This window comes from Panthera uncia, assembly GCF_023721935.1.
Source record: "Panthera uncia isolate 11264 chromosome E2 unlocalized genomic scaffold, Puncia_PCG_1.0 HiC_scaffold_19, whole genome shotgun sequence".
Classification (NCBI taxonomy): Eukaryota; Metazoa; Chordata; class Mammalia; order Carnivora; family Felidae; genus Panthera; species Panthera uncia.
In genome coordinates, this window is record NW_026057588.1 from 1,806,685 (window position 1) to 1,832,829 (window position 26,145).

General features: G+C 45.1%; 1 protein-coding gene and 1 long non-coding RNA gene across 9 annotated transcripts in view; one reads left to right on the top strand and one right to left on the bottom strand.

Moving 5' to 3' along the window:
* The window catches only part of LOC125915817 (zinc finger protein 8-like), a 40,381-nt gene that overhangs the window by 11,286 nt on the left and 2,950 nt on the right, over positions 1-26,145 (bottom strand). For 3 of the 4 annotated variants that reach the window (XM_049621835.1, XM_049621836.1, XM_049621834.1), the window contains 5 exons: positions 23,235-23,646; positions 21,843-21,934; positions 20,150-20,288; positions 19,765-19,848; positions 14,122-16,314 (listed from right to left, as the gene is read on the bottom strand). In XM_049621835.1, the coding sequence (XP_049477792.1) occupies positions 14,291-16,314; positions 19,765-19,848; positions 20,150-20,288; positions 21,843-21,934; positions 23,235-23,277 (2,382 nt within the window). In that variant the 5' untranslated portion in view covers positions 23,278-23,646 and the 3' untranslated portion in view covers positions 14,122-14,290. Of the gene's footprint in view, positions 16,315-19,764; positions 19,849-20,149; positions 20,289-21,842; positions 21,935-23,234; positions 23,647-26,145 lie in introns of those variants that run through there. The other variant, XM_049621838.1, reaches the window with a different exon arrangement.
* On the top strand, positions 32-19,035 carry LOC125915880 (uncharacterized). 5 transcript variants are annotated; one of them, XR_007455766.1, is made up of 10 exons: positions 32-228; positions 757-830; positions 4,489-4,710; positions 7,658-7,890; positions 8,541-12,301; positions 12,599-12,727; positions 14,875-14,983; positions 17,250-17,405; positions 17,810-17,972; positions 18,694-19,035. It is a non-coding gene; the product is annotated as an uncharacterized LOC125915880 (long non-coding RNA). The 5 variants fall into 5 exon arrangements; XR_007455765.1 differs by lacking the exon at positions 14,875-14,983; XR_007455768.1 differs by lacking the exon at positions 14,875-14,983 and having other exon boundaries at positions 8,541-9,375.

Consider the following 26,145-nt stretch of genomic DNA (forward strand, 5'->3'; position numbering starts at 1 on the left):
TTCTTTCGGGCCTCCGGCCACTGGGGGCGCTGCTGCCGCAGACCCCCGCGAGGCCTGCCGGGCGGGCGGCGGCGTCCGGGGGCCGCCGAGGGCTGTGGCGCCGGGGCGGGCTCCGAGGGGACCCTGGTGCTGGGGGTCGTCCGTCCTCCCAGCCTGGCAGCTGGGGGTTCGTGTTTCCGCGCGTCCGCGGCGCCTAGGTGGCCTTTGCTCCTCCAGCCCCCATTGAAGGTGCGCGTCTGTCCACGCGGGAGTGGGGGGCCCTGCTTTGAGATCCGGGGCCTGCGCGTCCTAGCTGGCAATGCTGGGCATCTCCCTTGCCACCCCGCCCAGTGCCCAGCGCGGCAGGGGTCAGCAGCATCAGGAGGGGCATTTGTCAGGCATCTTCACTGACTTGAGCAGAGGGCAGGAGCTGCTGTGGGAACCATGAATCAGGCAGTCTCCGGGAGACTGAATGTGGCCACTACTGGGTTCTCACACAATTTCCAGGCAGTATTCCTTTCTCGGTGGGCAGAAAAGTCCCAGGAGGAAGTATAGCCTTCCTCTCTGCAGCAGCCCCAAAAGGGTGGAAAAGATGAGGGAGGGTTGAGTCTGTTATCTTAGAGCAGCCCCATGTATTTATATGGAATGAGTCACTGGGCACAACTTTCCTCCTGGCTCTAATAGTGCTGAAGCTTCAATGCATGATGTTTCCCTATTGTTTCAATTTTTTAATTTTCTACTACTTATATTTTTGTTTTCTCCTTGGTTATATTATAGGACATTTGTCTGTTGCAGTAGTTCTCAAAGTGTGGGCCAGGGACACCCTGGAGCTTCAGAGACCCTGTGAGTTGGTGAGTTCAAAACTAAGTTCAGCACTGAGTGTTATATGTAAGTGATGAATCACTAAATTCTACACCTGAAACAAATTTTACCATATATGTTAACTAACCAGAATTTAAATAAAAACTTGAAAAGGAAGGAAAAAAACCCATGAGTTCATAATAATAGCTTTTCCCCCCCACTCCCATTTTCTCACGAATGTACAATAGAGTTTTCCAGAGACTTCTGGATGTGTAATATTGCAACAGAATGATAGTGTTAAAGGTAAACAAAATGGACATTGATTAACATGGTGAAAACAGATTTTATTCAGTAACTGCTGACAGTGGGGGAAAGCACTGAGCCCCACTTGCATTTGTGCAGAGGTGACTGGGCCTTTTAAAGAAGAATAAGGGAATCAGAAGGGGGAGAGAGCAGGACTCATGTGGAAAACTACAAAGTGTTGGTCAGTGTAAATATGATTGAGCCAGTGTGCTGTTGCCTGGTGATTATCAAAGTTAGGGTTCTACCCTCCCACAGAGACTAGAGACAGCAGCCCTCTCCTTTCTGACCATTCTGTTTCAAAGGAAACTTTCCTTAAAAAAGACTCTGAGTTGTAGGATGTACATAGACATCTCAGACAGAAAGAATTCAGTTCTAAGCTCTTTTTTAGTAAATGCTATAAGAAGAGGAGGTCAGGAGGCTATCCTTGGGTGTTCACCAGAACAAACAGCAAATTCTCCTGGCAGCATTTCTCAGGGAGGCAGTCAGCAGGCATTTCACTGGGAGGATGGTGTCTTTCTAGGGACACAGCATTGTGCTGCTAGAAGCCATGCCAGAGTCCAGTTGTCTCCTAGTGAAGAGGTTAGGACTGAACTGAGAGTACTAAGAGTACTGAGACTCTGCAAGTCTCAAAGGCACAAGCAGCTATGGAAACCCAACTGCCTTCCATCAAGCCAGACATTAAAGAAATTTGCAAAAATATAATGCAACACTACTCACTAATATTTACTTGTTTTGGAAACTGTAGTTATTTTCCATAAAGTGGGGGTTTTGAAAAAAAAAACCAAACAAAACAAAAACAAAATGTTGTATTTGTTTTTTAGGGCTACCATAAAAAAGTACCACAAACTGGGTGACTTAAATAACAAAAATGTATTGTCTCAATTATGGAGGCTACAAGAGATCAAAGTTTTGATATGGTTTGGTCCTTCTGAGGGCATGAGAGAGAGACTCTGCTCAATCCCTCTTTTCTCAACTTCTGGTGGTTTCCCAGCAATCTTTGGTATCCGTTGGCTTGTAGATCTCTGCCTTCATCTTCATATGACTTCTCCCTGTGTGCACGTCTGTCTCGAATTTTTCTCTTTTTATAAAGACACCAGGGGCACTTGGGTGGCTTAGTCGGTTAAGCATCCGACTTTGGCTCAGGTCATGATCTCAGGGCTCGTGAGTTCGAGACCTGCGTTGGGCTTTCTGCTGTCAGCACAGAGCCCGCTTTGGATCCTCTGTCCCCCTCTCTGTCCCTCCCCTGCTCATGCTCAAGCTCTCTCTCTCTCTCTCTTTCTCAAAAATAAATAAACATTGGGGTACCTGGGTAGCTCAGTCAGTTAAACATCCTCCTGACTCTTGGTTTCAGCTTAGGTCATGATCTCATGGTTTGTAAGTTTGAGCCCCGCATTGGGCTCTGTGCTGGTGGTGCGGAGCCTGCTTGGGATTCTCTCTCTCCCTCTCTCTCTCTCTGCCCTTCCCTGATTCCTGTTGTCTGTCTCTCTCAAAATAAATAACTAAATTTTTTTTAAAAAAAGCATTCTCAGGGTGCCTGTGTGGTTCAGTTGGTTGAGCGTCCAACTTCAGCTCAGGTCAAGCCCCATGGGGAGTTCAAGCACCGCGCTGGGCTCTGTGCTGACAGCTCAGAGTCTGGAGCCAGCTTTGGATCCTCTGTCCCTTTCTCTCTCTGCCCTTCCCCTGCTCACACTCTCTCTCTCTCTCTCTCTCTCTCTCTCTCTCTCTCTCTTTCTTTCTTTCTCTTTGTCAAAAATAAATAAACATTAAAAAATTAAAAAAATTCTTTTGTTGAAAATCTTTAAGAAATAAACATTAAAAAAATGAAAGCATACTTTGATAATAATTTTGTATGTATTCCTCTGGTTTTGATATGGAGTTTGATATATTATGATATGATAATATCATATTTGATATGATAATATGATATATTTTTTTTTTGTCTAAACAACATCAGATTATTTTTTATTTTATTTACTTATTTTATTATTTTCCTCTTTGACCAAATAGCTTTTGGATGATAATTTATTTTTAATGTTTAAAAATTTTTTAATGTTTATTTATTTTTAAGAGAGAGAGCGAGACAGAGCATAAATAGGGGAGGGGCAGAGAGAGAGGGAGACACAGAAACTGAAGCAGGCTCCAGGCTCTGAGCTGTCAGCACAGAGACCAATACGGAGCTTGAACTCATGAACTGTGAGATCATGACCTGAGTTGAAGTCGGATGCTCAACCAACTGAGCCACCCAGGTGCCCCCACATCTTTCTTTTTAAAACCCTTTTAGGGGGCACCTGGGTGGCTCAGTCGGTTAAGCGTCCAACTTTGGCCCAGGTCATGATCTCACAGTTTGTGGATTCGAGCCCCGCATTGGGCTGTGTGCTGATGGCTCAAAGCCTGCAACCTGCTTCGGATTCTGTGTCTCCTTCTCTCTCTGCCCCTCCCCCACTCACGCTCTATCTCTCTCCTTCAAAAATAAACATTAAAAAAAAAATCTTTTTTAAAACCCTTTTAGAGCATTCTCACACCATTCCTCTATGTGCCTGAAAATCCACTTTCTGAAGAGGGAAAATCCACAAGTGGGAGGCCTAAAGGAGATTGGATGGGAGCGATGGGGATGTTTCGGTGGGAAGTGTCCCAGGCAGAGATCACAGAATATAGCAAGACTCTAGATGCTCAAAGAACTGTCTTGTGAAACTTAAATAAATGTAGGTGTATATCAAGTTTTCTCCTTACCTTGGCTAATATTTTATTTTATTTAAAAAAAAATTTTTTTTAATGTTTATTTTTGAGACAGAGAGAGACAGAGTATGAATGGGGGAGGGTCAGAGAGAGAGGGAGACACAGAATCTGAAGCAGGCTCCAGGCTCTGAGCTGTCAGCACAGAGCCGGACGCGGGGCTCGAACTCACGGACCGCGAGATCGTGACCCGAGCCGAAGTCGGACGCTCAACCGACTGAGCCACCCAGGTGCCCCTCTTGGCTAATATTTTAAACTGGGCGGCTCCACTTTATGTCCCTTGGGTGCCTCGGTATAACCTGTCCAAAAGCATATGTGCTGTTCTTGTGCTCCAAGCTTCCTCCTTCATGTCACCTCAGCCTACTCAGCTTTCTGTATCATAATCTGATATAAGATTAAGATTCTTTGAGAAAGATTCCTTTCTCTCTGTTACTCCTCCATGGGTCGCTGAGGATCCATGGTGGATTAAGATAGCCCCAAATTCTTTGTGTCTCTTCCCACCGGGAGATGGGATTTATATCCCCTCCCCCTGTCTGGGCTGCCCCTGACTGACTATCCAATAAAATGTAGCAAAAGTGATGATGTGCGACTTCTGAGGCCAAATCATAAGAAGTTTTTACAGATTCTGCCTGGGTCTCCTGGAATGTTCATTCTTGGGACACCCTCTCTTAGAACCCAGCCACCATGCTGAGAGGAGCCTAGGCCACTTGAAGGGGTCTAATGTCGGTGCTCCAGTCAACAGTCCCAGCTGAGCTCACAGCTGGCAGCCAGCGCCAGCCTTAATCTTCACCCTGAGCCTTCAAATGTCTCCAGCCCTGATCGCGTTGACCTGAAACCACACAAGAGGCCCTAAGTGAAAAGAACCACCCAGCTACCCAGTCAACTTATAGAACGGTAAGAAATTAAAGAAATTATTGTTTTAAACCACTGTGTTTGGGATGTTTGTTACGTAATACTAGAAAAGTGAATCTGTGGCTTGTGGATTTTTACCTTCCTAAAAATCTTTCCTGCTCGTTCCTTCCTATTAGTTCAGTCCCTCATCATTGTTTTTAAAAATATAAAACACATGTTTTTAAGCAAGTAATACATTCTCATGACTTGAAATTCAGAAGGTGCACTACAGTATCTGGTGAGATCTTCCTCTGTCCCTTGACTCCCACCACTGACTTCCTTACTTACTAGCAACTACTATTTTTAGTTTCTTGTAGGTCCTTCTGGAGACACCTTATGTATTCACAAGTAAATATATGTAAATATTTTTTCATTCTCTTATACAAGTGGTGGCTACCACGCATTGAATTTTACCTTGCTTTTATTCAGTTAACAATATTCTAGAAATCTTTCCATACAAGCATGTAAGATCCTTCCTTATTATTTTTAACAACTTTATTGAGATATTAGTTCCTCTTCATCTATTTAAAGTGGGGTCCCCAGTTGGAGCATAGAGACTTTCTGGGGGTGAGAAAATGACTTTTAGGTTAAGAACTTCAGTAGACAAACTGGCCTGCAGGAGAGTGTCTGTTGAGAACCACAGAAGAAATAGCTCATGACAGAACAAAACATAAAGAGATGGAAATTTTGATGGAAGGTAATAGCCTAAGTGAACAGATCCAGAAAGCCTCATGGGCCAATAATGGGACCCCAGATGGAGAATGGGGGACAGAGAGAGAAGCTCATGATCAAGGCAATCACTGAGGAAAGTTTGTTGATGTGAAGAAACTCTTTGTCAGTGTTGGAGAGGGCTCACCGAGTTCTTGGAAGGAGTGATGTATTAAACTGTTTGAAAATCCATTTGGTCACAAATTGTGTGTGTGTGTGTGTGTGTGTGTGTGTGTGTGTGTGTGTGTGTGTTATGAGTGTGTAAATACAACTATTGTGACTGTTATGCCAAACTTGTTAATCATTTCATGGTGAATCACTTATCTACTTAAACAGCCATTTTTTTTTTTTCCTGAGAAATATGTTAAAGTTTCCCCAAATGACTGTGCTGTAGATTTACCCATTTTTCCTGGTATTTCTACTATTTTTCAGTAGTGCCATTTCTAAAGGTTCATGGTCATTTAAAATCTTTGTAGATTTTACCTTTTATTAACATAAAATATCCCTCTGCAGAACAGAGAGGGTTATTGAATCAAGTGGTCTGAAACCCTGTAGAGCTCTTCATACCCCAGGGTCTTTCCAGAAATTATACCCCTTGACACTTCTGCATCAGTGTATCTCCCTTACCAACCTCTGACGTATGGGCTTTACAATTTTAAAAGAATCCTTGCAAAGCCAAATGGCATGGAACAGTGACTGGCCTTTTAAATTTGCATTTCCCTAGGTTAGATCTATGTATCTACTTCTAGGCCATGTTTGAATCCTTTCTTCTAAGCACTTTGGATGTCTTAGCTTTACTTTTTCCAGCTAATTTCAGACCATTTGCTTATTATATAATCATTCTGTGTTAGTTATCTAGCGCTTATTGGGTGCCCTCCCTGTTCCAGATTCTCTGGGGCAGACCCAGCTTGGGCCCTCTGCCTGGCAGCTAGGAACAGCTTGACCTCATGGGAGAAGGATGCTGGGTTTCTTTGAGCATCTTTCTGGAGAGCTCAGCACAGCTGTGGCCAAACACCAGGAAAACTGCTGGGGGAGGCAGCCCCTTTGGAGCAGAGCGTTTCCAAGATCAGGATACAGTGTGACTGGAATCCCCAGATCTGTTAGGGAAAGGGTCCTGCTATGAAGTGGGCAGATGTAGAATCCTCAAATCTGGACTGATGAACAAGCTGTTTTCTACCTGGGATGGCTAGATCTGTGACCTCAATGTGCAGCAGACAAAGGGCAATCCCTTCCCACTCCCTCTGAGCCCGGCAATGTGCGAAGGGTTTCCACCATGTGCAGGAGACACAGAAACCAGCATCGAGCTATCTACATCTTCTCCAACTCCAGCTAGACAGATTCTTACACACGAGAATGTCTGAGAACACAGCTGGGCATGGCTCTATGGAGTGACACTTCATTTTCCTCTCCAGAGATCATAGTTCCAGCCAAGTCTTGACCACTAACTCACTCTTTGTTCCTGAACCCCCCCCCCCCCCCCCCAACACACACACACAGGGTGACTGCTTGATCCCCAACCCCTGAGAGAGTAAGATTGACATCTCATGTGTCAACCTCTTCTCTGGAAGTCAGGAGATCAGTTCCAGTCTTTGCAGTAGGAAGTGAGACGTGGATAACATCCTTCATCTAAGGGGAGGGAACTGAGGAACAGAGAGGTAGGCATAAAAGTCCCTCAGGCCACACAGCATGTTCATTAAGGAAAACTCACCAAATATGACTAGTGAGTCTTTAATCTCATACAATTCCTCCTCAAATCTGCTCCTCTCTATTTCCTTCATCATCCTTCCAGTGCTGGAGTTGAGTTGAGTTGAGTTGAGATGAGATGAGATGAGATGAGATGAGATGAGATGAGATGATTCTCCAGCGCTTCTTCATTGGACCAAGAATGGCTATTATGTACCAGGAACTGTTTGGCAGTAAAGCAGACAACAGCCCTACCCTTATGAACTGACATTGTGTGTGTGTGTGGAAGGTGGGGTGGGTTAGAATTATTTTTTTTAATTACATATTTTTTATGTCAGATGGTATTAGGATGAACTAGTTTCTGTTGAACTAACAAACAAGACCCCACTTTCAGTGGCTCATGTCTGCTTACAGGTGATTTACTAGTCATGCTCTCTGTCCACTGGGGTTGGCAATTGAGTGGGAGGGGAAAGGGGTGTTGTCCAGCTCATCATGGCTATGATGGGTGTTGCTGGTTACCAGAGCCTCCTTGTCTTGACTCCCTCTGCATCCCTTGCAGCAACAATCACTTGTACAGCGTGACTGAGTTTCTCTCTGTGAGATCTGCAACCAGCCACCAGTGGTGTGGAGGAGGAGGTGACAGATCCAAGTGTCAACTGCTGCTGCTGCTGCTGCTGATCAACTGCTGAGATGATGATGGGAGTTTAAGTTCACTGTGATTTCCACACCGAGAATTTGAAGAAGACCAACAAGGAGCTTGGTGGGCTGGGGCTCAAGGAAGACACAGCTCTGGTACGTATGTGGATGGCAAGCAGGATTACAGGGACAAGAGGACAGATTGTGAAAACAGAATATGCAACCTGAAAGTGGAGGAAGGACCTAAATATCCAGAACTCCTCCATCCGTTCCGTTTCTACAAGAATGAATATGAATAGTGTAAATAATTCTTGGGTGATGTTATATACACAGAGCACATTTGTTGACAGCCAACTAGCAAAATTCATACAGCCTCAGCATCACATCCTCAAGAATTAAGATGCTAAGAGCTGATGATATTGAAAGAAAATCAGAAGCTTCCACAGCCCCCAGAAGGACAAATGTACAATTAGTGTATCTCAGAGTCATCTTAGGTCAAGAACATTCTGCTCATGCTATCTTCATTAAATACCATGATGCAACATGTCTTTAGCTAGTAAACTGGACCTGAACATTACTAAGAATGTTTAACGTTCTTAGTGGTGTTTAACACACCAGGGCACCTAGCTGACTTATGGTAAAGCATGTGACTCTTGATGTCAGAGTTGTGAGTTCAAACCCCATGTTGGGCATAGAGCTTACATTTAAAAAAAAAAAAAAAAAGTTTAAACATAAATTTATGTTTTATGTTTAGGGTATTTATAGAAGAAAAAAAGACAATATCATTTTTTTGTTTTCTTATCAAGGTACTGTGTCATTTAAGCCTGGAACGATCCAAATGGGATTTGAGTCTACAAACTGAATCATGGCAAGGAGTGTCAAGTCTGAGGTATGGAGGTGTGATTCTGAAAACCAGCCTCAAGCAGGATTTATATGAACTGTGTGTTTTACCCACTTGAGCAGCCAGGGCAATAGTCTGAACTACTAATGGAACAGGTACTGTGAACACGGCTAAATATATTCATGTTTGAAGAGGCATGAGAGCTTGCACAAAGAAGACTAATATGGCAGCCTAGGCTCCACCTGTTACAAGGTCCCATTTTCAGGGTTGGCCTGGCCCTTGGCTGACACCTGGCAACTTGGCTTTTAGAGTTTTGTGTGTATCCCAACTGATAAGCATGTCTCACTGTGCCCAGAATATGCAAACGATGTGATTTACACTGAACACCTGCTTTCCTTCTGGGAGTCTGGAATGTGGTATGTTTTAGACAGAAGGTGCCTACTTGCCTGGCCTTCAGTGCATTGTGTGACCCCCTCAGAAGAGGGAGAGAGAAGAGGGAGAGATTGCATCACAATCTGTCCTCTTGTCCCTGCAATCCTGCTTGCCATCCACGTACGTACCAGAGCTGTGTCTTCCTTGAGCCCCAGCCTACTGAGCTCCTTATTGGTCTTCTTCAAATTCTCGGTGTGGAAATCACAGTGAACTTAAACTCCCATCATCATCTCAGTGCATTGTGTGACCCCCTCAGAAGAGGGGAGAAGAGAAGAGAGAAATCCTGTGCGTGGATTTCCCCAGACTTCACCTTTCTCCTTATGGTCCACCTGTGTGTCCTTGCTACATCACTACAATAAGCCTTAGCTGTGAGTATGAGGATATGCTGAGTCTCATGAAATCGCCTGGAAATCTCGGGATGTGGGGATGGTCTTGTGGCCCTCAACAGTTTCGCTGCCTAGTTGTATCAAAATTATGTGTAGGATTATTTTGATATCTGTATTCTAAAATGGGGGAGGGGAGAATGGATTTCTGTTTCTCATTAAAAGGAGCCTCTGGGTCACATGTAATAGATGTGGCATCTAGTGTTTTTGCCAAAAAAGGAAAAAAAAGCCACAAACTTAAATAAAACTAACAAAGAGGAAAGCGATATGTGGATATACGATTTTGAGATTACTATTTACAAAATGTTAAAAAAAAAAATAGGGGTGCCTGGCTGGCTCAGTCGGTGGGGCATGTGCTCTTAATCTCGGGTTGTAAATTCAAGCCCACATTGGGTGCAGAGATTACTTAAAAATCTTTAGGGGCGCCTGGGTGGCTCAGTTGGTTAAGCATCTGACTTAGATTCAGGTCATGATCTCACTGTTCATGAATTCAAGCCCCACATCAGGCTCTGTGCTGACAGCTCAGAGCTTGGAGCCTGCTTCAGATTCTGTGTCTCCCTCTCTTTCTGCCCCTACCCCGCTTGTGTTCAGTCTCTCTCTCTCAAAAATAAACATTAAAAAAAAATTTTTTTTTAATCTTTAAAAAACAAAACAACCAAAATGTTAAGGAAAAAATAGAAAGTGTCCTTGAACTATCCAGATATCTAGGTATCACCTCAGCCTGACCAAGTGGACTCTCTGAAGATGGGCCCAGGAGCCACAATTCTAATAACTCCTCTCAGGTGGGTCTTATGCATGTTTTGATCAGGAACCACTGACCTCTGAGTATGAGAATAATTTGGGTGGAAAGGGCTCAGGTTCTTATTTCAGAGAGCCCACTTCTTGGGTCCTAGGACTTGTGTGGGGTAGAATACCTATGAGAGCAAGGCTAAAGCACTGGCTGCATATGCAGGAGCTGCACCCTTCAATCCCCAGTCCCTCCATCTCCGTCTTCTAATTCCCTCTGGGCTTAGTCTCCAGGCACACATAACCACCACGTGTGGAGTCCCCACTATGGCTTGAGGACACTGTGGCATCGCACACATCTTCTGTACCCGAGTCTCCAGTAGCGCCTTCATTGAATGAGGCTGCTCTCATGACTTGCTGAATGCAGAAATCTCTCAGATGTTTTAGCCAACAGGAATTGTCAAACGATGTTCACTCCACGGGGTCTGTTGGGCAGGTCCTTCCCCCCAGTCTCTGCCATCTTCTGAGAGTTATGCAATAGCAGGACCAACTATCCAATCACAAGCAAAGTTCCCATCTGTTCTGTCCAGGCTGCCTAGCCAAGGTGTTTTCCACCTCAACCTCAGGGTCTCATATGAACCACAGCAGCTATATTACTTGAAGTGTTTTGCGATGGAAACCAGGTAACTGCCAGAGTGACCTTGGGGGAAGCACATTCAGTACTTGGTTACACAAATTCACACAACTGTCTTGCCACATCTAGTTGTCCCAGGCTATCAGGTCCCCACTCTGGGGCTGCCTTCTGACTTCCTGGTGATAAGGCTGCTGGAAAATCAAGTCTTGAAAGACTAAGCCATTCCCCTTTAATTCCAGGGACTTCTAAGAAGCCAAGGAGCCTTCCTTCTTCTGGAATGAAATCTAATTTGCTAAACAGAAAAGTCTGACATCTTTCTTTTTTGCTCTTGCTTTTTAAATTGTCAATCTACTATGACAGCAACACTGAATCAAAAGAAGGAAAATTGTACCTAATCCCACAAATCAATTGCAGATGTCCTCATGTACTGTGGTTTTTGCTCACCTATAGTTACACATTGTTAATAATTGTTACCCAAACAAAGAATGTACCACCAGGGAATGAAGTACTACAGAAGGTATAAAATGAAATCCAGGTCTCCTGCCCTACCCTGCTCAACAGTCACATTCCATCAATGCCTATTAACCATTTCTTTCTTTTTTTAACCATTTCTATTCCAGTTCTTCCTGAGGCCATCTCTATAATTCTGATCTTTTATGGCCTATAGACTTAACTGACTTCCTGCTCTGGTAAGCAGTGTAGATTTAGCTCAGACTGTCGCTCCTCTATTTGCATCTAATTTCTGTCATATTACCATTTTGAGCCCTAATTCTAGTCTCCTAAATAACCTATCGTATTATATTTAAAAGTCCACTTCCTAAGATGAGGATACAGGGATACTCTGTCTCCCCACTACATCTCTTTCTCCTACTTTACAACAGCTGCAGACTGTACCATCACTGTTAGTGCTGGCAACAGTGGTGCTCTACTCCTGCCGTTATGAAATCCTCACATCACAGCTCTGGGTTTCTCTCTTTAAAAAAAGCAAAAAACAAAAAAAAAACCCAGTATCTCCTGTTTATATCTATGCAAATACTGTTCAGTGAAAGACCAATCAAAACAATCTGATTATATATCTCTTCCTTTTATTCCAATATCATGAGTCTTCTGCCTCTTCTAAGAAGAAATTTTAGCATCAGGGTCAAATGCATGGATCTTATTCATCATAGATTGTAGTTGGCAAGATCTGAAGATCTTTCAGCTTTCCTTCCCCTTCTCTTCCCTTCTCCCTTCCTTTTCCTTCCCTTCTTTCCTTCCTCTTTTCTTTCTTGTCCAATAATCTTACTTTTAATTTCATAGTCTATTCTTGTTTTCATAATTCTCTTTTAAAAAGAGCATCTTGGATTTATTTTTCACTTGCAGTTATTTTTTGACCCACTCTTAGAATAAAGCTTTTAAATATTTGGTTCCCTGAATATCTGTTCTCTTTGGGGTTGGTTTTTGTTTCATTTTAGATATTTTTTATTTTATGTTGAAAGCTTTCATCATTTTTCACACCTTGGCTCCCACCCATAGTGAAAAGACTATCAAAGAAGATGGGAAATTCCATAGGTGGGTGAGACTGGTTTAATGGCATGCTTTGCTATAGGGTGAAAAGTGCAAGAAGTAGTTGTTAGGATGAAGGTCCTTATAATGCCTAAACAAGGCAGCTTTTGTTCTGGAACATAATCCACCAAATTCTCTAGTCCTTCAAACTGTTTCTAGCACATAACTTTCTCCCTCCTATATTTTTTGCTTGCCCACAGTCAGATACTTACTGTAAGACAAGAAAAAAGGGGGAGGAGGGAGAGGAAATTCAGTTTCAGAACAGATTTTTCAATTAATCCTGTTTTCTCCCACACCTCTCAGTGTACAGCTCTGCCAGGGGACTGTGGCCTCTACTTCAGCCCTCTTCACAGGACCCTGGCTTCAGCCTTTCCCACTCTGCATCTCCAGCTGATGCCCTCACATCTGCTTTCACCTTGCTCAAATTTGCAGGTATGGCCTCTCCCACTTTCTTCACCATTGTTGATTTACAGTTCAGTCTTTTTTTGAACATGTTGCTGAATGACTTTTTAAAATATTTATTTATTTTTGAGAGAGCGAGAACGAGCAAGCAGGGGAGGGGTAGAGAGAGTGGGAGACAGAAGATCTGAAGCAGACTCTGCTGACAGCAGCCAGCCTAATGTGGGACTCAAATTCATGAACCATAAGATCATGACCTGAGCCAAAGGCAGACACTCAACCAACTGAGCCACCCAGGCGCCCCTGAGCTGACCTTCTTAACCAACCATCTGTGTACATGTTTTTTATGTGGTTGTAACATTTTGTGTAAATACTACTTTGGGTCCTGTTTTCACTTTACCTGATATATATATACATTTTCTAAGTAGGCTCCATGCCCAATGTGGGGCTTAAACTCATGACCCCTGAGATCAAGAGTTGCATGCTCCGCCGGCTGAGTAGCCAGTCAGTGATAAATACGTTTCATATTGCTATACATCCAGGTCTGATTACAGTCAACCTAACTGGGCAACAAAGTTAAATCAACAGAGTCTTTGACATATTCAGTACTTTTTTTTTTTTTTTTTTTTAGAGAGCTTGAGTAGGGGAGAGGTGCAGAGGGAGAGAGAGAATCTTAAGCAGACTCCACACTCAGCGCTGAGCCCAATGTGGGGGGTCAATCCTACAATCCTGGGATCATGGCCTGGGATCTTGAGCTGAAATCAAGAGTCAGACACTCAATCAACTGAGCCACCCAGGTGCCCCCAGAGTCTACTTTTAATTCTAATAAAAACCATTTCAGAAGACTTCCCATCCTTAGACCTCCTCCAGTTCATGTTAACTGCTGGTTTACATTGATCATTGCTGGTTACATATTTCATCACTCAGTACCAACTTCACCATGCAATGATTTCATTTTAGACAGTGTTTGGGGCTTTACATCAAGAATATCTTCCAATCCATTATTTCTAGGAATGTGTTACAGGGACAATGTCTGAGTAAGTTTGGGTGGTTGTTTTCACTAAAAAAGATTATTTGGTGGGTATACTTACATTTTGAATTTCCTAACTCCTACTAAGAGCTCTGACTGAAAATTTTAAATCAGTGATCATGTTCACAGTTTCTCATCTAAATGCAGAAGTAAACACATTTTATTTTATTTTATTTTATTTTTTTCAACGTTTTTTATTTATTTTTGGGACAGAGAGAGACAGAGCATGAACGGGGGAGGGGCAGAGAGAGAGGGAGACACAGAATCGGAAACAGGCTCCAGGCTCCGAGCCATCAGCCCAGAGCCTGACGCGGGGCTCGAACTCACGGACCGCGAGATCGTGACCTGGCTGAAGTCGGACGCTTAACCGACTGCGCCACCCAGGCGCCCCAACACATTTTAATGTACATACAAATTACTTGTGCTACGTTTGGGAATTGTAGGCTCCTGGGTTTTACTGCCAGAGGTTCTGATTTAGTAGATCAAGGTAAGCTTGGTAATATGCAGTTTCAATGAACACTCCAAGCAAATCTGATATATGTGGTCATTAGAGCACACTTTTAGAGTCATACCTTGGTCACCTGATGTCTAATAAAGAAGGTTTCGCAGTGAGCTTTTCCATCTTGATTATTCAGAGTTTCTCTCCCATGAATTTTTTCATGTTGAATAAGGGATGTATTATAACTGAAAACTTTCCCGCATTCGTTACATTCATAGGGTTTTTCTCCAGTATGAATTCTCTGATGCCTAGTAAGTTGACATCGCTGACTAAAGGCCTTTTCACAATGATTACATTTATAGGGTTTCTCGCCAGTGTGTGTCCTCTCGTGTTTTGTAAGAGTTGACCGATCATTAAAGGCTTTCCCACAGTCAATACATTCATAGGGCTTTTCTCCAGTATGTGTTCTCTGATGTTCAATAAGGCGTGACTTCTGACTGAAGGCTTTAAAACACATGTTACACTGATACGGCTTGTCTCCAATGTGTGTTCTTTGATGCACAATAAGGGGAGATCTCTGGCTGAAAGCTTTTCCACAATGACTACACTCATAAGGTTTCTCTCCAGTATGGGTTCGCTGGTGCACAACAAGCTGTGATCGCTGCCGAAAAGATTTCCCACAGTCATTACATTCGTATGGTTTCTCTCCAGAATGAATTCTCTGATGTGAAAGAAGGTGAGAGCTCCCAGCAAAGGCTTTCCCACACTGATTACATTCAAAAGGTTTCTCTCCAGTATGAGTTCTCTGATGCTCAATAAGGTGAGAGCTCCCAGTGAAAGCTTTATCACACTGATTGCATTTATATGGTTTCTCTCCAGTGTGAATTCGCAGATGCCTAATAAGCTGAGTGCTTCTAATGAAGGACTTTCCACACTGGTTACATTCATAGGGTCTCTCTCCAGTGTGAGTCCTTCTGTGTGCAACAAAGTCAGAACTTTGGCTGAAGGACTTTCCACAATGACCACACTCATAAGGTTTCTCTCCAGTATGAATTCTCTGGTGTACAATAAGGTTAGAGTTCCACCTGAAAGATTTTCCACATTCATGACATTTATATGGTTTTTCTCCGGTGTGAGTTCGCTGATGCCTAATAAGTTTGGAACTCTGGGTGAAGGATTTCCCACACTGGTTACATTCATAGGGCTTCTCTCCAGTGTGGGTTCTCTGGTGTACAACAAGGTCATAGCTCTGGCTGAAAGACTTCCCACACAGAGAACATTCATAGGGCTTTTCTCCAGTGTGTGTTCTCTGGTGTACAACAAGCTTAGAGCAACAGCTGAAAGATTTTCCACATTGATTACATGCATGTGGCTTCTTTCCAGTCTGAATGATGTCACAGTCAGTAAAAGATGATGCCTCATGGAAGGTATTACATTCCTCCTCACATCTAAATGGTGCTTCTTCAGGATCACTTATCACAGTTTGTACAAGGCATTTGTCACATTCATACTGGAGTTCTCTAAAATGCATTGGTTTGTGTTCCTTCATAGACATGCTATGATTAATGATGTTTCTATAGTCTGTACAGTCATCGCTGCTCTCTGCTGAAAAAATTCTATTATGGTATCGAAGGGAGGTATCATAGTTGAAAGAGTCACTACTGACAGTATATTCATAAGGCTTTTTATTTCTCGTTTCAACATTTGTAAATTTATTCAAGGAAATGCTCTGATAGAAGGCGCTAGGACTTTGGTGATTTTCATGGGGCTTCAGATCAGCCCAGCCTTTCTCATGATTAATGAAAACTGAATTCTGTTTCAACTTTTTAACCTGTGACTCAAGTGTATGGAAATGTGCTCTTGTGGATAATGTTGGAGGTAGAAGTCTTAAATTCAGGTAACTTCCCCCAAGGTCAGGCTCACAATGTTTCCCATGAGCAAACGGTCTTTCTGGGGTGACTATCGTTTGACTCAAAGGGTCTTCCCGGTGCTCCCTTAGCTGGTCCCTCCAATCCTGCCTTCCTCCCAATGTTACCAACCAGGGGCCCTCCTCCTGTATGCAGCATTTCATTTCTATGTTGTGGAATGGTTCTTCCACAGCAGTATCCTCTTTAGAAGCTGACTCTTCCTTTTCAAGTGTATTCTTCCAGTCTGAAAGAAATCCAAAATACTGAATTACTGGATATGTATTAGAGGGAGAGGATGGGATGAAGGAGACCCACCAAGTATAAGAGGTGTCTCTGGGTTTGTTTCTAACCCATGGATTGTAATTTCATGCAGGATGTGGGGGGGGGGGGGGGGGGGGGGGGGGGGGAAAGATGGATCAGCAAACAGGAAATCAGTGATAAAGTATAAAAAACAAGCAAAGATACTGGGGGACTGGTCCCCAAAGAAGGAGCAGAGAAATAAGAATAAGCAGGGGAGGGTAAAGAATAAAGGAGAAATCCACAAAAAGAATCGGGGGGGGGGTCTGAAGGTATACAGCCCTCAATAACCACAAAAGATACCTACGTTCTAATTGCTGGAACCTGTGAATATGGTACCTGATTGGGGAAAAAGGGTCTTTGCAGATGTGTAAGTTAAGGAACTTAAGATAGGGAGAGTATCTGTGTGGGCCCTAAATGTCACCAGGAGTGTCCTTATAAAAGGGAGGTAGAGAGAGATTTGACACACACAGAGAAGGTGATATGAACACGGAACAAAGAGATTTAGAGATGCTGGCCTTAAAGACTGAAGTGATGTGGGCACAAACCAAGGAATGCTGCAGCCACCAGAAGTGGGAAGAAACAAGGAACAGATTTCCTTCTGGACCCTTCCAAGGGAGCATGACTCTGCTGCCATCGTATTGATTTCAGGTTTCTGGCCTCCAAAACTAGAAGAATCAATTTGTGTTGTTTTAACCCACCCAACTGGTAATATTACAGCAGCCATGGGAAATTAATACAGGGGCCTATCTGGTGCCTCAATCTAGATTATTGATCCAGAATCTTACTCTATTTATTTTCTGGTTCTGGATCTTGAAACAGGATCCCAAACATCAACACTGACTTAATATTCTTAACACACTATTTCTACTGTTTCTTCAGGCTACCCACAGAAAAAAAGACTCTTTCACCACTCCATAGTCAATGCCACCGACACCCCAGAAAAGCACTGTCGTCCTTGAAACAGTGTGGTTGGCCAGGCTGGGTTGCAACTGGGCTTCACTAACCAGCAACTTCTGAAGTTCATTCTCCTCGGTGGTAAGCCAGGAATAAAAATCCTTAGTTTACAGGGTTTACTTTGATGCACAAATGAACCGATCTGTGAGTCCTACATGGTGCCTGGCACAGAGTGCACTGTTAGTTCATGGTACCATTGATATCATCACCCCTGATTGTCCTAACAAGCATTCCTCCCTCTGTTGAAATAGTGGGCCTCTAACAAGTGCTACAGGTTCCCAGCTCAGGACCCTTGCCTGAGTTCTCCCAAGATTCCTCCTTTACGTGTCACTCTTCCTATTTCAGGTGTATAGCTGCCCACATTTAGTACTATCAAGGCCTCTGCTCAAGTCCCTGTGCTTCACTCTCCATGTCTGCCATGGAGACAGGGATCCTCCATTTGGCAAAATGTTAACTATACTCTGTGGCCCTCCTTTAACTTCCAGGAGGACATTTCCGACTTGGACAAAGTCCTTATCTAAGCTCAACACCCTCCACGAGCAATGCTGTTCTCTTTCCCAAGACTCTGTTGTGTTCCCTTTTGATGTTGCCTTGGAATCCCTAATGATCAGAACTTTTTCAAATGAAACAATGAAGGGGAGTGAAAAGGTATTTGGGGACGAGAAGGAGGAAAGAAGTCTTTGGGTGGCTAAAGGTGTCTAAATTGTGTCTGGTCATTGGGAACTGGGCAAAGGAGGTTAGACATTTTTCAGCAGTGTCTCCATTAAGATTTCAAAATGAGGAAAACAGAGAAAGTGATGTCTATGACTGATGAGAATAAAGATGACACCCATAAACTGAATTCAGGATGGCATCATGAGAATGACCAAGAACAAGTAAAAGTGGGTGATGCTTCAGAAGGAAAAATAGCAATAATAGAGGCTGCAAGTGCGAGTTATAGGGTAAGAAGCAACAAGAACACATAGATAAACTCAACGCCTCTGGCTAGGGGAACACAGAAGGCAGTGTGAAGGTCGAAGATGGTGTGAAGGATACACATGATGCTTCCTGCTAACTGAAAGCAGCCAGTTAAGAAAGGCCATGTACTGCAGGATTCCAACTATAGGACATACTAAAAAAGGTAAAACCAGAGACAGTAAAACAACCAGTGGTTTCCAGGAGTTAGGGTGGAGGGAGGAAGGAATAGGTGGAGCAAAGAGGATATTTAGGGCAGTGGAATTATTTTGCATGATACTATGATAGATATATGGCATCATACATTTGCCCAAACCCATAGAGCGTACAACACCAAGAGTGAACCTGATGTAAACTATTGATCTCTATTGGTAATAATGGGTTAATACAGCTTCACCCATTATTTTCTTTTTAGAGAGAGAGCACACATGTGCATGCAGCGTACACACCCGTGAACGGGGGAGGTACAAAGAGAGGGAGAGCCTAAGCAGGCTCCGTGCCCAGTGTGGACTGTGGGACCATGACCTGAGCTGAAATAAACAGCTGGACACTCAACCGACTGAGCCACCCAGGCGCCCCATACAGCTTCACCCATTGTAACAAAAGTACCACAGCATATAAAATATTAATAACAGAGGAGACTGTGTGTGTGTGGTGGGGGAGGGAAGGGTGAAATATGGGAACTCTGTACTTTCTGCCCAACTTTCTGTAAACATAAAACTGCTCTAATAAATAAAATCTATTAATTAAAACAGAACAGCAACAAAAATCAGAAGCAGCCTAATTAGTTAGGATGATGCACATGTTCTAAATTGATCGTAGAAATGGATGCACATTCTGTGAATACACTAAAATCCTCTGCATACTTTAAATTAGTGCGTTGTATGGTATGTGCATTGTATCTGACACAGCTATTAAAAAAAAGAGAGTTCCAACCAGGCTGACACACTGGGATGTATCAGGAAGTGGATGAGAAGAGGTGGGAAAATAAGTCCAGGAACTGATTTAGTAGAAATCCTTCTGGAAGGAGTAGGTCGTTGCCACTTCCCAGGAAGCACAAGTTCTCACCATACCTCTGGATCATCTAGTAGTTATGGGAATGTCCAACATGGAGGAGGGATGGACACCCAACTACAGGGTAAAGACCAGGCCTGAAGGGGAAGTCTGAAGAGCCGCTGCCTTGGGTGGAAGTCAGGACGAAGGACTCAAGGAAAAGGGGGCACAAGGAGCTGGGAGTAGATGAAGCAAGCAGCTAAGGGATGAAGACCAAGGGAAGACGGGAACAGAAAAGAACCTGTACATAAGAAATGTCAGGACAATAATGATGTGTTTTCATGGACTGGGGATGGATGGGGTGATATGGCTGAGAATGAGGCTTTTTGGACGCCTGAGGAAGCTCCCTGCTCCTCCTCCCCTCCTAGGACCCAGGGTCCTGGGGAGAGCTCTCTGGCCCCCTTAACTCACCAGGCCTCTGATTTCCTCTCACCTCCGGGAGGTCCATGCTCTGCCCTCCATGGGTCTTGTCCTTGCTCCAGCCAGCAGATCACAGCCGGTTTTGAAAGCAGAAGCCCTGGTCATTGGGGGGAAAACACAGGACTTTGTGCTCTGAGGAGGAGGAGAACTATGTCCTCTAGCCCAGCCCTCAGTCCTGGGGTTAGATGTGGATGGACTAGGAAGGCCCTGCACATCCCGAAAAAACTCCCAGCAAAACTCTCAGCTCCTTAGAGGCAGAAAAGTGGCAATATCCGGGATCTGCATCTCAAAGGAACCCATTTCTAGAATGTTCTGGCCCAGCCCAGGCATACCCTTAAGAGCCAGAGCTTTGAGTCCCTGAAGCAGAAAACTGCTGTGATGGGCGGAGTCTATCTTACCCAGGAAGGCTAGGTGGCTGCAGGTCTCCAGAGTCACGTTGCGGTACAGCGTCCTCTGGGCTGGATCCAGCTGTCCCCACTCCTCCCGTGTGAAGGTCACAGCCACGTCCTTGAAGCTCACAGGTGGCTGAAACATCACCTGTATCATCATACATTGTGGACGCTGGGTAGGGGGGATGGGGCAGCATGGGGAGGGAGAGGACGTGGGCCGAGGATGACCCCCATGAGCACTCATGGGGTTCCCACCTTTGGGACCAAACCCAGACCCAGGCCCATGGTGTTTTCACTTCTCTCTGAGTGTCTCATCTACCCTGGTCACACTGGTGCTTCTGATTTCCTGTACTGGGAAACAACAGGAATCCCACTCAGACATCCCACCCCTCACTTCTCTACAAAGTCACAAATTTGAAGCCAAAGAGGAGGTTCTAAATCAGGGGTCAGCAAACTTTCGCCTGCAGGACAAATAAGGGCTATGGTATGTTTTTTATAAGGCTAATGCTATGAGCTGCATTGTTTCCCCCCAAATTCACATGTTGAGGGCCTACCCCTCAAAGTGACAGGGCCTTTACCCAGAAGTAATTAAGGCTAATGTAGGTCATGAGGGCAGAGCTCTAGTGTGATGAGATTGGTGTCCTCATAAGAGGAAGCAGGGACACCAGAGGCCTCTCTCCCTACCACGTGAGGACACAGTGGAGGTGCCACCAGCAAGCCAGAAAGACAGTCCTCACCAGAAAGCAACGCTGTTGGCACCTTGATCTTAGATTTCCAGTCTGCAGAACTATGAGAAAATAAATGTTGCTTACTCCACCCAGCCTGTGGTATTTCGTCATAGCAGCACGAACGGACTAATATAGCTAAGAATGGATTTTTACATTTTTAAATCCATTTTTCACCATGTGTGAAAAGGATGGGACAAAGGCTGTATGCGGTCCACAGAGCCTAAAATAGTTCCTACCTGGCCCTTTAGAGAGAGTGCTAGGTGAAGCCTACTTTCAAGGAAGGCCGCCAGCAGGCAAAAAGCCATGTGTCCTGGCCTCGGGGGCCAGGCCCTGAGGTAGCATCTCAGCTTCATGACTCACTTGAGGGACACCTGGACATGTCCCTGAACTCCTCTAGCTTGAGCTGCTGTCCCTCATGAAGACAGTCTCCCGCATCAGGAAGTCTCACAGGACGTGAGGGGCAGTGACCCCCAGGCACCCAGTAAGCACACAGATAATGGGTGTGGTGATGGGACCCTGAACAAGGTCAGGGACCTGCTCCTCATCCCACTGTGTGCTGCACTGTGAGCCATCTAAGGGCAACTATGGCACTTTAAGGGGACACTCTCAGTGGCCCTCCTGAGTAGTCTCAGTGAGGGTCAAGGGCCCAGTGTGGCTAAATGGGGTATGGAGGCCTAGTTCTGCCCATCCTTGATAACTTGCTGAGCAGCCATCACAAACAGTCTGAGCCACAGGGCACCAGCTGTCCCAGGAGACCAGGTGTAGAAGCCTCATGCTGGGTCTGATCCTAGAAGCTCCTGGCTCATCCATACAGGGAAGGTGCTTTATCTGCAAAGAGCTCTTGGCTTTCACATGAAGGCTAAGGACAACATTACAGTGCTCTTATGGGCTGGCCTGAGGACCTGGGTGCTAGTCCTGGACCCATTTTGCAGCTGAGGAGACTGAGGCAAAGAGAGAAAAGGTCCCTAACTCACCTGGGATGGGACTGGCTGAGAATGTGCTTCCATTTCCTCCTCATACCTGAATAAGCTGTTGTGGAGAGGGCAGGGATCCTCAGAAGGCAGGGCTGGCGAAAGAGGGAGCAATTAGCAATTCAGCCCCTCCTCAGTAAGCCCACGGGACAGAAACCACCCACAACCCCAACAAAGGAGAGGCCTGCCAATGCCATCTGATGAACATTCCCCTGGGGTTTGAGTAGCTGGGAGACAGGGCTGTGACCAGTTTCCTAAAAGTCCAAGGCTCTGAGGTCAGCTGTGGCAGCCAAGCCAGCTTTCCAGATGTGGAGTGGGCCAGCCAGCCCAGGTCCTAGCCTAGGGATGGACATGGGCTGCCCCAGGCTCAAGGTAAATGCCCAGGTACATGCTGGTGTGTCTGAACTGTGACCCCACAGATACACAGCCAACCCTAGACACCTAAGTAAAGGACTGGCCAGTTTCTCCTGTCATTTCAAGAGACTAAATCGGAGGAGATACAAGCAGAGTGTTAAGACAATTGTACGATTTTAAGATACCTCAATGAAACATCAGCTAATTTCCCACGAAAACCGCACAATTTTTGAATACCAGTGACACATGAACTGGCTTCAAAAAGAAAAAAAGACTCACAATTTTAAAATATCACAATAAAACATCAGCTGGTTTCCAAAAATGGGGGTAGGGGGAATGGGGACAAGGAGGATAAAAATCCCCAGGAGGACAACTAAGGGCTCTGTAGGGGGTGTCACCCCGGGTATGTGCTCCCCCAAGCTACTCTGGAGGTACAGGACGCTGCCCCCGCGTGGCATGTGCCCATCACCTGCTGCTTTACTTGTTCGCCATTGCTTCCCATACCCTACTTGTCTAATAGCTTGGCTGCAGGCATGTGACTGTCCCACTGAGACGGCCGGGTGAGAATCCCATGAAATATGGCCGCCAAACCTTCCCCATATTTGACTCCTGCTCACCCACTTGCACCAGAAGCACACCCACACCTGTGTACGCCCACACACCAACTCTCGTCACTGGTCATTTGGGATGACGACCCAACATTCCAGAAATATATGCTGCATTTGTGTGTCTGTTCACATGGAGCTCCTGCTCATTCCGCCAGATGGCACCTTTCACTTGCATGGTGCCATCCAGGTCACAAAGAACCTTGAACCCTCACCCCCTTGAAACTCAGAACAGCTACCGTCTGGGCTGGAGGCCCACGGAGACTCGTGACTCTCATTCATTGCTTCCGGGAGGCAGACACTCACTCTTCTCCCAGGACTGAATGCTAGCATTTTTCTTGTTCTACTTTCTCTGTAAAACCATTTCCCCGGAGAATCAAAAAGCACTAGGGGAAATCATGCTCTCCCCATGCTTCACATTTGTGGCAGTTCTCACCTCTGCCTTCAAATGTCCGGATAGTCTCCTCTACCAGTGTCATCTCCTCTTCGAGCTTTTCCAGGTGCTGGGTTTCTCATAGGTCCTGAGCTCCGCGGAGAGTATGCTGGGGGCAGCCCCTAGCCACAGTCAGCAGGAGCACGGTGGTTGCAGATGGGCCAGGACCTCAGCACCTGCAACTGCTGGAGCCACAAAGGCACCAGAGGCAGCTTCCCACTGTTCTCCCACTTCCAAGACAGTCTCTTTCGAGAACTCTGCTGATTCCAATGCAGCGAGGTCTGAGAACTCCTTTTCTGAGCTTAATTCTGCAGACATTCTCTTCTGGTCATCACCTTCGTGGTGGGTCCCAATCTCTCTCACAGAGACCTCATATTCTTCAGGCAAATAGAGCACCCAAGTCCTCTGAGAATTGCTGTAAAAAGGGGAGAGTGCTGAGCAACAAATTCAATACTGAAGCAGAAGATGATGGCTTCAAAACGCAGGGCTGTGTCTGACCTTGGCGCTCAGGCCAGTACAGATAAGGCAGCAATAAACATGCAAGAAACAGAATGCCAGAATGTTTCGAATAGCTGTCAAATAAGAAATCTTAGAGGAAAACCATTTATATCCTACTAAAAAACATTAAAGTCAGAACATAAGTCTGTGACAAAAAGTTCAACTTTCAACTTTAGAGCTGGTGTGAGTACGCATTTACCTGACTCCCAGAACAACCCCCACCCCAAGAAGGCAAAAGTTCCATCCATCCATAACAATGCTGGAATGGCCACACCGTCCACAGCACACCTAACATACTGTGTGCATAACAGGTTGTGTAACTCAGTAGGCCTAGATTATCCATGACTCGCACGTTTCAAAGAAAGGCCTGTTCCCTGACCAGCTAGCTGCTGGGAGGTAACCTCTGAGCAATTAGGGATATCCTACCTGATAAATTGTCTCTGTTTACTTGGGGACACCATACACAGTGTGCATCAGGCTCAACTAAAGGACCAGGCCATGAAAAGAACCCCATCTCCAGGAAGTGTGAGAAAGTTGGCCCTTTCTGCACAGCTGTGGTTCTCAACTGGGAGCAGGGGTGCCCTCAAGGGACATCTGGCAATGTCTGAAGACACGTGGTTGTCACACCTTGTAGAGGGTGGGCAGAGGTGAGAGGGGCACTAAACACTTCCCCCACCTGAGGACGACTCAGCCTCCAATGTCAACAGTGCCAAGATTTCCTAGCCTGGAAATGATTAACTCTCTGGTCTTCACATGTGTACTGAGAATCTGAGAATGATGCTTCAAGTCCTTTCTTTCTTTCTTTCTTTCTTTCTTTCTTTCTTTCTTTCTCTCTCTTTCTTTCTCTCTTTCTTTCTTTCTTTCTTTTTGGAGAGAGCAAATGAGCTGGGGGTAGAAGGAGAGAGGAAGAAAGAGAGAGGGAGGGAGAATCTCAAGCAGGTTCCATGTTCAGCAAAGAGCCCGAAATGGGGTTCAATCACACAACCCTGGGATCATGACCTGAGCCAAAATCAAGAGTCAGACACCCAATTGAGTCACCCAGGTGCCCCTGAAATCCTTCCTGACCCCTCCTTCACACTCACCTATCACATTCAGTTAGTCACAAAGACCTGGGGTCCCCCACATTTCAAATATGCACCTCTCCACACCCTTGGTTCCCAATGTCTGGCCTATTGCTCTTTGACTGAGTTACTGAAGAAGATCTGACTGGGTCCTATCTCCTGTCTTTCCCCCTTTCTCCCAGGAAGCCACAGAAGCCACAGTAGAATGCAGCTTCTGTCACTGTGTGGCAGTTTCCCACTGTCTTCAGGTTCAAGTTCAAGTTCCTCCACAAGCTCTGGAAGTTCCTTTCTGTATTAAAAGTACACATGATGGGGTACCTGGGTGGCTCAGTCGGTTAAGCATCCGACCTCAGCTCAGGTCATGATCTCATGGTTTGTGAGTTCGAGCTCCACGTTGGGCTCTGTGCTGACAGCTCAGAGCCTGGAGCCTGCTTCAGATTCTGTGTCTCCCTCCCTCTCTGCCCATCCCCTGCTCACGCTCTGTCTCTCTCTCTCTCAAAAATAAATAAACATTACAAAATTTTTTTTTTTTAAAGTACACATGATATGGGGCACATGAGATGGGGTGGCTCAGTCAGATGAGCATCCAACTTCAGCTCAGGTCACGAGCTGTGCTGACAGCTCAGAGCCTGGAGCCTGCCTTGGATTCTGTGTCTCCCTCTCTCTGTCCCTCCCCCACTCACACTCTCTTTCTCTCTCTCTCTCTCTCTCTCTCAACAAAAAAAACAAAAAAAATTTTTAAAGTACACATGAGAGGCGCCTGAGTGGCTCAGTCGATTGAGCGTCCGACTTCAGCTCAGGTCATGATCTCGCGGTTGGTGAGTTCAAGCCCCACATTGGGCTCTGTGCTGACAGCTCAGAGCCCAGAGCCCACTTCAGATTCTGTGTCTCCCTATCTCTCTCTGCCCCTCCCCCACTTGCATTCTGTCTCTCAAAAATTAAAATAAACATTAAAACAATAAAATAAAATAAAATAAAATAAAATAAAATAAAATAAAATTAAATTAAATTAAAAGTACATATTAAATGCCAGTTCGGACACTGAGTTGGGAAAAACCCTGTCTGTTCTCCCAAGATTCTCCTTTACTCCTACATTCTCAACAGTCCTGACCCTTCTGCTCACCAAATGTGGGGGTTTTTCCCATACCAAACACTTCTCTGTGACACCAGCAGGGTGTCCGACAATTTAACTCAACTCAGATCCCACATCTTAAGGGCTCAGTTCCACAAGACTGCCCCAATCCCTCCAGATGCCAACCATAAGCAGCAGGTTCCCAAGTTACCCACAACTCCTCTCTGACTTAGCTACAAATTGAAAATTCCCATGACCTCCTCTCCTTAGATCCTATATTTGT